A 12,055-nucleotide genomic window follows, 5' to 3' on the forward strand; every position below is an offset into this window, starting at 1 on the left:
CTTTCTCACAGGCAGGATGTAAGGCTGCATGCGATTGGCCGAAGCGTTTCCTGAGTAATTATCTTTGTTCAGCACAAGCAGGAGCAGCTCTGAGTGCGGGAGAGAGACAGGGAGAGAAAAAAGAGAGAGAACGCTAGGCCCAAATCACAAAATAACACATTTAACAATCTCTTTGACGTAAAAAGAACCCACATAGCAAGGTCATATAGTTACCTAAGGTTGCATCTGCTGCCAGTTCTTTTATTTTCAAGGGTTATGTAGCAGAACTGAGAGCATGTAGAAAATGAAAAACAGGACACCAGGGCTGCTCTGCTCTCAAGCCTCCATTTTTTTGTGTAGGGCCTTTGTCTAAACCCCTCCCTCCTTCCCTCTCAACCGTCTTCAGCGGATAGAGAGGGCACATAGGCTACTTTTTTCACCAAAACGAGGACAGCGATGGACATACAACTGTACTATAATTTTTTGTGAACGCCAGTAAATATGTCACTGAGAATCAGTTGAAAATATATTTAAAACAATAATGTAGCAAATCAATGAACAACAAAACAGATGTCCAGATTAAATAGAAAGAGGAAATAATTTAAACGGAAATAAGTTACAGTACTGTACAAAGTAGATTCAATACAAAGGCCTATTTAAAGGGCTTGTTTTTACAGTATATTTATACAACTCCTTTTATCTGGTTACAGCTAAATTCAAATGTATAATTTAAAATAAAAAGACTAGCTATAGCCTAAAAAAGGCAGAAAAAACATTTCTAAGTGTAATTACACTGAATGGACAATATTTTTCAATAGCAGGAAAAAATAGGTATGTTTTTTCTAAAATTAACCATTAAAACAAGAAGTAACTAATTGTTATAGGCTATACACTCCTAGTATTAGCTCACATGGGGCAGTGTAGATCTTTGTCTTTCCTGAGATGAGCTATCGGCGTAGAGGGACATGCCCTAATTAATTAGCAAAATGCTAGTCCATTATTAATGCTCCAAGTGAAATGTGGTAGAGCAAAATTGTGTGTAAAAGCAGGGCAATTTGTAATGAAAGACCTGAACAGAACAGGTTGTGTGTGTGTGTGTGTGTGTGTGTGTGTGTGTGTGTGTGTGTGTGTGTGTGTGTGTGTGTGTGTGTGTGTGCGCGTACGTACGCTACAAACAACCTCCTGACTGCATCATGTGCTTTGTGAAAATTCTAAATAATTCACAATAACTGTCTAGCAGCACATGTCTAGCACAAGGTCTGTGAATTGAAGTAGGTCATACTCCCAACAAAGAGGTGAAAAATAATGATGTATACTACTGTGCTTGTAACTTGAAGCACCATTAAACTGTGCTATAATGTGGCCATGTGAATACATAGAACCGTGAAGACAAAGGACTACATGTTGTTGTGAACCAGATAAGAACGAAGGGGTTTTTGTGTGCAGCCTATTTGGTGGTGAGTGAGGCCTGACGAACCAGAGGCCCCTTGGTTTCATAACACCACTCAAAAGCCATGCAATGCTGCCCTCTAGTGGATAAAGAGAAGAACTGCTGTTAAATGGGACCTTGTGGTGTATACGCCACACAAACTGATCACGGAACAGTTAGAGGTTGGGGAAGGCATAAAGTCATCGTACAAATAAGTATTGACAGGTGACAGTTAACCAAAATAATGAATTATAATTATTATATAGTTGGATGAGCCTATAGTGTCATGACACCCTCGGGGGGCCTGTTCGGGAGGATGGAAAGCAAAGTGAAAGTGTAGCTCGTTCAGAATGAGACAGGTCTGCCATGTGGACAAGGAGGGGGCATGTTATCTTACTTCAGTTAATGTAGGGCTACAACGTCTCACCTCACCGAATACACCCAGGGGGGCTCAGGTCGGGACTGAGGTCTGTCTGGGCTCTGAGGGTTTGAGGTGAAAGATGAGTGAGAATTACTCATTTTGCTGTTGTTGGCAGTGTAGCTATAGAGATGGTTGGCAGCAGCAAAATTGTAACACACATAATTGAGCATAACCACAGAGCAAATGACAGATAATAATGTTCACCCCCTGTCTGTGACAATGGTGTTGACAGATTAGCTGGATAGTGCTAGTGACTCATACACCCAGTAATAAACACGGAGGACACATTGGGGCTTCCAAGCTGTGTTGCGTGGACGGGAGTCTGACATTTGCTTGCTAGCTAGCTAGCTTAGCAACTAGGACGTAACGTATCTGTGTAACGTAATTTGATGTGTTTCTGCTAAACGTACTCTCTCAAACTAACACCAACGGAGAAGCTCTCAACCCAAATACGTACCAAAACAAATCAGGATATAGCGGGACAATGTATCGGACAGGACACAATGTAACGGCTTGAAGAAAGTGTCAAAGCGCCGCTGATGTTTCCTCGAATTGTATTTGATGCCTTTGATGACTTGGGCTGCGTTCGCCAACTCGCTCTGAGAGCGCCGGAGCGCAACACTGGGGTTCAACGTCGTAAAGCGACCGAGTAATTTGATTGGACGAGAGGGCGTTCCGTGAGTCCGATTTCCAGAGCGTATTTAACGAACGCACCCTTTAGCTGATGCTAAAAGACGCCCCGCCCCCCCCTTCAACTAACCCACGGCTTTACTGTAGTTTCCACTTGGTGAGTTTAGAATGATAAGGTTCTATCTCCGTTTAGAATTATACGGTTCTATCTCCGTTTAGGGCAGTTCAGAGATATTGAGCGTCAAAGTGTTTACATTCCATTATGTTTTGTGAGATGGAACCTTTGTATTTTATTAATTACTAACTCAAAAATGTCAACATTTTAAAAATAACACCACACAGGCATTAATAAACACCTAATGGATCAGATTATGTAAAAAAAAACTCAATTTTGACAAAAATTGAGATAGAACCTGGCTTATAATTCTAACGTCACGACTTGATATGTTCAGCCTGGTGTCAATCATAAGTTAAACATCCTATCCCTGATGGAGGCGGGATCACTCCAGCTACGTCAAAGCCCAGGGAGGTTGATCATGAATGGGGGTTTGTAGGAAGTGTCTGGGAGGAGGAGGAGGGGACATCTGACTGAAACTGCGTGGTGTGTGTTGTGTTTGATGCATCTTCTTCTTATTTGTTTTACAATATTTTTTTTAAACACATGATCATGAGAGCAGCAATCTAAACAATTGACTCGCAGCAGCGGTGGTGGAGGAGGGGGACACAAGCGGAGGGGTTGTCATCTGAGAGTGAAAGTAAAGGGGGGACAACGATCGGAGTGAGTGAAGTGCACCAGGGAGGGAGAGAGAGAGGATCTGTGTGTTCAACCAGGGAGAGAGAGAGGATCTGTGTCTGTGTGTGTCGGTCGGTCAGCAGCCATGGGTTTCCGAAAGAAGACCAAGACCCCGCCGGTGCTCAGCCACGAGTTCGTGATCCAGAACCACGCGGATATGGTCTCGTGCGTGGCGATGATCATCCTCCTGGGCTTGATGTTCGAGGTAACGTTGTTGTCGAGACTCTGGGAAAAAGTGTTGTTTTATGATAGTTTTTTGCTATTAGATTAGAAAACCCGTCGGTGTCGTATGAAGTATAGCTAGCGGGCTCAGCTAGGGCTGTGACAGCAACACAGGGGGGCTGGCTCCCCCTTCTCATGTGTCACACCGATTGCCAAGGAAGGAAGGGAGGGAGGGAGGGAGGGAGGCCGACTGCTAGCACGACAGCTAACAATATTGCATATATAGTTGGTTAGCAAAATGCATGCATCGGTCAGATGCTTGCAAGTATACGATCGCAGTGAACGATCGTCCCTACCAAGTCTTCTGCAGAGCTGTCACCACACGTCATGTTCCTGTGCTCGCCTTGAGTGATGTTATCTAGCTATGTTGTTTTGTGTGTTGTATTGCTGAGATGGCATGGCACGCTAAGTTTGCCAGCTTCGTTCTGGTAATGAAACCAGATAGCCACAACTGAGTTGACTTGCAAGCTAACTCCACTTCCAATCTGTCAGACAAGCCCCCAATCAAGAGCCATAAATATAGATCTCATGGGACACCAGACCATTGAAAGCAACCATGCTCACACACACACACACACACACACACACACACACACACACAAAAAAGGCATTTAGCTATAACGGGTGAATTAGGCTACCGACTTGTCTTGCTGTCACTCACTCACAACCATTTTGCTCATAGATTCCTCTCTGTCACCATCCCTCTGTTGCAGGTGACAGCCAAGTTTGCCATCATGTTCATCACTGTCCAATACAATGTAACTCAAACTCTCGGTAAGTGTCTTCTTTAGGAGGTCTATCACACCACAAGAAAGCAATGTCTTAACAGTCTTGAAAAGATAAGATCATTGATATACGGCCAGTGTCACCTCTGCCGTTGAAAGCCATTGATCACTTTTCTTTTACTCCTCTATTTTTCTTTTACTCCAGATGAGAGGACGGAGCCAGTGAACCTTTACCAGTACGGCCCCAAAGACGTGGCCACCGTGTTCTTCTATCTGCTCATTGGTGTTATACTCCACGCCTTGATACAGGAATACATTCTTGATGTGAGTGTTTTGGTCACCGCCCTGGCACAGACTGCAAGCACAATAGCATTTGAAATGCAAATCTGTGTGTGTGTGTGTGTGTGTGTATGTATGTGTGTGTGTGTGAGAGAGAGAAAACATGCAAATAAATGTTTATATATATATATGCACTCTGTAGTATATACTACATTATACTACTGTTGTATATACTATATATACATGCACATTGTAGTTACTAGTGTTTGAGAGGGAGGGAGGGAGAGAGAAAAGAGAGTCTATCTCCCCTGCTGTCTTTTTCAGCTCACCATGAGTCATAACACAAGGTCAGGTGGCGTTGCCCTCATCAGTCTCATCCTCCTCACCCTCTCAGCTTGTCAAAATGTCGTCCCTTCCATCCATTTCCCTCTTACGCAACCCTTCAACCGACGATAACAGACCGTTATCTCATCGTTTGAAGTGTTTTGATCACGCAGCATGCTTCATGTTCTCTCATCTGTTTTTATTTCAGAAAATGAATCGGCGGTTGCACTTGTCGAAAACCAAACACAGCAAGTTCAACGAATCCGGCCAGCTTGCTGCCTTCTACATGTTCTCCTTCCTGTGGGGTTGCAGCATCCTAACAGCGGTAAGAGGCCAAAGCCGTACTGCCCAGGAGCCAAAGAACAGTGAGGACAAGAGCGACCCCGTATTGGTGCTTTGGCTGACGCAGTTTTTTCTTTTGATCTATTAGGAGGAATTTGCAACCAATCCTACTTTCTTATGGGACGACTACCCGCACACCCACATGGTGTAAGTAAGGATTTATACATTCATTTTTATGCCTTCAGCTTACTCGTTCATTGTTCCCAATCGTATCTCAGTTTGCTCTGTCGAAATTAGAGCGCTCGCCAAATTAGGTGTTCTCGCCTGGAGTGCCCGAATGTTCTAGAACACATGAGTTTCCCCACAAGTGTTCGTGATAACCTTTAGCTTTTGGAATTGACATGCTGGAAATGACTTCACTTCTCAGGGTGCATTGTACCTTATGTAATGCACGCGGGAGTGGGCTGCCCTTTCATTAGCTTCATGTTCGAGTCAGGTTCCTCTGAAATATTTATTCAGAATGTGATGTTTTACTTGAGCTAGAAAAGCAGTGCTAAATTTAACCCTCTTTCTCCATTTTGCATCATGTGACAAGTTGGCTTATATCTTTGTAGATAGATTTCATATGAATGCATACCCAGCAAGACATATGTATTGCTGAAAAAGGGTTATGGTTGGGGCCCTCATGAGTTGAATAGGGGGACCTTTATTTATTTCGTAACATGTTTCTATTTACATGTGGTCAACAACCGTCTCCATCACTACCATATCTTCTACATATCATACAGTGAAACCTCTGTTCCATTTCCTCTGCTCTGCCTGTGTTTAACCTGTCCCCTGTGCAGCTTTCAGGTGAAGTTCTTCTACATTTGCCAAATCGCCTACTGGCTCCATGCCCTCCCTGAGCTGTACTTCCAGAAAGTACGAAAGGTAAAGGGTCAATACACTGTAGTTTGGTCCTAAAGATGACATGTCTGTCATGTAATAAACATGGTATGACTGACACTTGACTCATGCTATATAATCTGTGATACTGTAGCTGTTTGACTGTATGTAGTGTTACAAATCCATTTGATATCAACAGCTGTTACTAATAAAGTTTGTGTCCTGCTCTTGTTTTCCAGGAGGACATTCCACGCCAGCTCTATTACATTTGCCTTTACGTCGTCCACATCACTGGTGCCTACGTCTTAAAGTGAGTGAGTGAGTGAGTGTGTGTGTGTGTGTGTGTGTGTGTGTGTGTCTGTCTGTCCAGTGGGCTGATTAGAGAGGAGCAGGGTTTGGCATGGCAGAGGGTTCTGGGTATCTGGGTGTTCCTGTCAGCTCAGAGAGGTGTCTGAGTTGCATGGGAGGCTGGTGGAGGTAGAAATCGGGGAACGATTGTAATGTAATTTTGAAATCGGAGGACAGGCTCATTTTAATGCACAGAATGGAATGATGAATGCTATCCGTCCTCCGATTTCTATCTCCACCAGCCTGGTGAGTGTGTGAGGTAATGACCTGATTTAGCTTGACAAGACAATGATGTCTTCCAAGCAGGTATTCTAACTATGTCATAAGGAGGGTATGCAGCAGCTAAATCTATCCAGTTATGCAACATCCCAGAAAGAGTTGGTGCTCAGAGTGGGGGGGTTGTTGCAGGGCTTGACATTAAGCTTTTTCAGGTACTTGTCCTTCGGACAAGTGAACTTATCTTTTACTTGTCGTAGAGCTCAAGTTACTTGTCCAAATCCAAAGATTTTGAAAAAGCAATAATATGAATAATAATATATGATACTCTCACCGGCCACTTCATTAGGTACACCTTTTCAACTGCTTGTTAACGCAAATACCTAATCAGCCAATCATGTGGCAGCAACTCAATGCATTTAGGCATGTAGACATGGTCAAGACGATCTGCTGAAGTTCAAAACCAGCATCAGAATGGGAAATAAAGGTGATTTAAGTGACTTTGAACCTGGCATGGTTGTTTGTGCCAGACGGGCTGTTGCGTGATATTATAGTGTCAATATGGACCAAAATCTCTGAGGAATGTTTCCAGCACCTTGTTGAATCTATGCCACGAAGAATTAAGGCAGTTCTGAAGGCAAAAGAGGGGGTCCAACCCCAAGGTGTGCCTAATGAAGTGGCCAGTGAGTGTATGTGTATGCAAATAACACATTTGACTACTATTGATTTGATAATGATGTATCTTAATTTTCAAATGTATTCATTAAACAATATTTTGTAATTATTTAAAAACGTAGGGGTAATCAGTGATTACCCTAACCCTTTTAGATTAAGATTGGCCACAAAAGGGATGAATATCTAGGAATATTTACAAAAAATGTTTGTAACTACAGTCCCTCCCCAATGGAAGCAATCTTATTTGCTAGCCTTTGGATAGTATCCTATATTCAAATTGAGAAATCTATCATTAGTGTCATTCTGAAGTTCGTATTGCGATGTGCTGGTCTTAAAACTTAAAACTTCAAACCTAAAATATACGATCGCATCGAACTACATGAAAATAAGCGGCATTGAGAAGAAGCGAATATGCGCATGTTCACGTGAATGGCACTAGTGACAGGAGACCCACAACACTATGGCTGCGTTCGTAAACTCGCTCTGGAATCTGATCAGCACTCATGGAATGCCTTTTGTCCAATCAAATTACTTGGTCTCTTTATGACATTGAACGCAGTGTGCGCTCTGGCGCTCTGAGCGAATTTACGAACTATGACGATAACGAACTACGAGAGACTGAAATAGCCAGAATGAGGCGCGGCATCGCTTTGATTGCTATTTTTTTTTACTATTCAGATCGGAAGGAGGAATTAATGTTTGCAGATATTAATACATATTGATTTCTTTTTTTTTTTTGTTTTGACTTGTCCATCGGACAACTGCAGGAGGAAGTCCACTTGTCCAAACATAAAATGTACTTGTCCCGGACAAGCGGACAAGCCTTAATGTCGAGCCCTGCATAAACCTCTAAATGTACTTCCAAGTTTCAAGTTTATTGTTACATCCCATTATACAAGTATAAGAGAGTAAAATTATTACGCTTCCGTTCCACGATATTGCAGCGACAAGAGAAATAACGTAGCAGAAGGTTAATAAGGCAAGATCAATAAAGTGTCAACAGTTATAAGAGGCAAGTGGGACAAATAAGACAATAGTTGTAAGAGACAAATAAGACGAGAGACAAATAATACTTGCTTTTGTCCTTAAATGCCCCCGGTCCCCCTTAAAGATGAACTTCTATACAGGTCAGGTCTGACAGAACAAGCATAATAATCTACTAAACCCACATGGAAAAGTGCAGTATCATAGTATTACATCTTCAAGTGACCTCCTCTCAACCATGACCCAATGGAATTGTATTACTTCCCCTCTGCTCACCCTCTCTCCTTTAAAAACCACTGATCTGAAAAGATTTGCTGGGTAAAGGCAACTGTTTCTTCCTGATCGGTGGGCATGATTGACAGCAGTCTCGAGTCCACAGCAGTCTAGGGAAGGAAACGCAATTTCACTCAGGACTATTGGCGAATAGCCTCAGTAAGTAGTAATAGTCAAATGTGGGGCGCTTAGGTGGCTTAGTGGGTTAAGCGTTGACCATGTAACCGCAGGGTTCCCGGTTCGATTCTGCTTGTCATCCCTTCTCTCTCTCACCCATCCTTCCTGTCATAATCTATACTGTCTCTGTCAATAAAAAATACGAGTGGGACTGCCCCACTCTGAAAAAAAAGTGATATTAAAATGTAATGTTTGGCGCTGACCTGTTTCCTGCGTGCGTAGCCTCCACAGGCTGGGCCTGGTGCTGCTGGTGCCTCACTACCTGGTGGAGCTCCTGTTCCACGCCTCACGCCTCTTCTACTTCAGCGACGAGAACAAGCAGAAGGGGTACGTAATGTGTGCACCATATACAGTACCAACCTTCACCCCTTCACCTGTCTACCTAGAATCAGAATCAGAATCAATCTAATGTACGGGTACACAGAGTCAAATTCTTAGGTTCATGTTCTTCGACATTGGCATTGCAGCAGAATACAAAATCAACAATAATAGACTAAAGTAAAAAGTAAGGTAATTAATAAAAATAAAAAGTAGAATAAGGTAATAAAGTGATGTAGTTGTACTACAGCAGGACCAGTCGTACTGCAGGAGAACAGTTTGTGCAAAATGCTGTGCAGGTTACAATGAGATTGTTGTGGATATAATTGATTCTTAATAGTTTTAGTAGACCTTACAAAGCACAAAGAGCTTAGATCAATTGTCTCCAAAGATGCCTTTTATTAAGCCAATGGTTACATGAGCGCAGCAGCAAAGAAGCATGCAGGAAGCAAAAAGCAAGCCCCCAACAATGGTGGGACTCATATTTATAGAACTATCCTTGGTCATGAGGTCACCATTATTGGGAACCAATCATATTATACAAATCTGTGATTACATAAGTTATGGGCCCTGTCTATAGTCCGAATTGTTCACTGCGCCACAGATCTTGGCTCACACCTTACAGGAAGGAAATGGGCCTTCCTTGAGTGTTAGCTTCGCCTTACTCACATTTCTCAGTATAACATAATATAAAACCACTACAAGATGATACAGTCCCGGAAGTTCAAGTACAAGAAGTTCAAGGAAGTTCAAGTAGTAGTCAGGTGGTGCAAAAAATGCTGTGGCGGTTACAATGAGATGATGCAATATCATACAAAATACAATAGGCAGTATGCAATAGTACAGATATGAAGCAGTATAGGGAGTTCAAGTAGTGTTCAAGTAATCAGGTAGTGTGCAGATAAGTCAATATATATATATTATTTATGCAGTGGGGATTGAGTTGATGTTGATGAACTGAGTCGATGAATGATGGATGATGTGGATGTCGGACATAACCAAATGGAAGTGGTACTAACAGCTGCATCCAGATGGAGCCTCGGAAGCAGGTTATCACTGGAGGCTTTTCTCACTACAGCAGATTTCATCATCCTCACCTTCCTTTGACACAAAACATGTATGATCGAGTCGGGGTTGGGGGTTTTTGCCTTCCAGATCTGAGCGTACTGATTGATTTGAATAACCTATAACGGTTGGCAAGGTGCCTCGCATGAGCTCATGTCACTGTTGTTTCCATGGTGACTGTAACTCTTTTTTTTTTTTTCTCTCTCTCTCTCTCTCTCTCCAGTTTCACGCTGTGGGCACTACTTTTTGTCATCGCTCGCCTCCTCACTCTCACCCTCTCTGTTCTGACTTTTGGATTCGGACTGCCGCGCACTGAGCACCAAGGATTCTCCCTTGCCGAGGGCAACTTCAATGTGCTCACAGTCAGGCAAGACTCCGTTAACTCTTACCTGTCCTGCCATCCCTCCCTCTCTCTCTCCCATCCTCATCCTCATCCTCAAACCCTGATGGGGTGTTTGAGGAGACCCTAGTGTTCCTAAAACCTGAAATACCATTTCAGAATATCAATCAATCTCGTCAGTCACCAAAACGGAAGCCTGGCTGTAAATGCTTATGGCCGGTCCTAACTCCAGTCTGTGTCCCTGCGTCTCAGGATGACCTGCCTGGCAGCCGTTTGTCTGACGCAGGCCTGGATGATGTGGAAGTTCATCAACTTCCAGCTAAAGAAGTGGAGGGAGCACAGCCAGAACCAGGCCTCCAAGAAGAAGGCTGTTAGTCCAAAGAGCAAGCCCCAAAAGAAGGAACTAGCCCGGGGTGAGTTCACCACCATTGCCCCCTTCTGATTGGTCACCTCTAGTCAATGCAAAAATGTATAGTATGTAATGTAATGTATTAGTGGTGGCCTTAGTGGATAGTGAGGAGTGCGTGATCAGAAGGTTGTGAGTTCAAATCCTGCCGGCAAACACCACCACTAGTGTGCCCTTGAGTAAGGCACTTAGCCCTAAGTTACTCCAGGGAGACTGTCCCTATAATCTCTAATTGTAAGTCGCTTTGGATAAAAGCGTCTGTGTGCTAAATGGTAAAAAATTAAAAATGAATCCATGTTGTTTTTGATATTTTATCAGGAGGTGCTGCCAACGGTGTGGTGAAGCCTGAGGAGAAGACGTCACCTCGGGAGAGGAAAGCCAAAGCATCGTAGAGATCGAGACAGGAAGAGAACTGAGTGAGGGGGGCTAATCACAATGTGACATTTGTCTTTTCTCAATTTAAAGAAAAAACAAAAAGAAAGAAAGGAAAAAAAACAAAAAAAGTATCTACCGTTCCCCCAAAACAACCACAAAACGAAACCTTATTTGAACCGTCTCTTTGGGTCAGAGCCCTCGTTTTAATAGTTATGTGGGTTTCTGGTGTCTGTATATGACCAGAATATGTCTATCGTTCAGTTCTTCTGTCTGCAGATGGGATGTAGGGCTGGGCAGGGTAGACTCCTTAAATGCTTTAACTGGATAGTCAGTTAATCCAAAAGTGTCCTTTGTGGAGAGAACAAGGATCTGTACCAGGGGAGGCTGACAGAGGCAGAAATCGGAGGACGGGATCATTTTAATGCATGGAATGGAATGAGGAATGGTATCAAACATACACACATGTTCTGCTGTGATTTGTACCTCCACCAGCCTCCCCTGATCTGTACCGACTTAATGGCAACCAGATCCAGGGCCCTATTCTCCAACTCTCTAAACCAGGTTACTGGGACAAGCCCAAAAACATTATTCATACATTCATTGCAAGATTGTATTAATCTAGATTAATGTTATATAAAGTAACGATAAACTGTGTGAAATCAAGTAAAGTGCAAAACACATTTCATTTTATTTATCCCCAGAAACCCATTACCAGGTTTGATTGAATAGGGCCCTTTGTACTTACCCTCTTGTGTCAATTCAATTCACTGCAGTTATTGTGACTTGCCTCTGCTATATGAAATCCATTATATTAGGGGATTGAAGGCACTGTTTGTTAGCTGTTTCTGTGTTTCATCTTGGACTGGTCTACTCTGAGACTGGTCTACTCTGAGGCTATTCCAGGTGAGG

The 12,055-nt window shown here is 43.0% G+C and overlaps 1 protein-coding gene across 1 annotated transcript; it reads left to right on the forward strand.

Moving 5' to 3' along the window:
* Positions 1–3,337: 3,337 nt before the first annotated feature.
* On the forward strand, positions 3,338–11,279 carry LOC308159356 (translocating chain-associated membrane protein 1-like 1; the record flags this gene model as incomplete). Its single annotated transcript, XM_080533126.1, has 11 exons — positions 3,338–3,457; positions 4,188–4,248; positions 4,405–4,523; positions 5,011–5,127; positions 5,233–5,291; positions 5,930–6,014; positions 6,209–6,279; positions 8,865–8,969; positions 10,249–10,392; positions 10,618–10,778; positions 11,090–11,279. 11 exons carry the CDS (start codon positions 3,338–3,340, stop codon positions 11,161–11,163), a joined length of 1,116 nt encoding a protein of 371 aa, XP_080389252.1. The 3' UTR covers positions 11,164–11,279.
* Between the last annotated feature and the right edge of the window lie 776 nt (positions 11,280–12,055).

This window comes from Nansenia antarctica, assembly GCF_963989245.1.
Source record: "Nansenia antarctica genome assembly, chromosome: 6".
NCBI classification, from domain to species: domain Eukaryota; kingdom Metazoa; phylum Chordata; class Actinopteri; order Argentiniformes; family Microstomatidae; genus Nansenia; species Nansenia antarctica.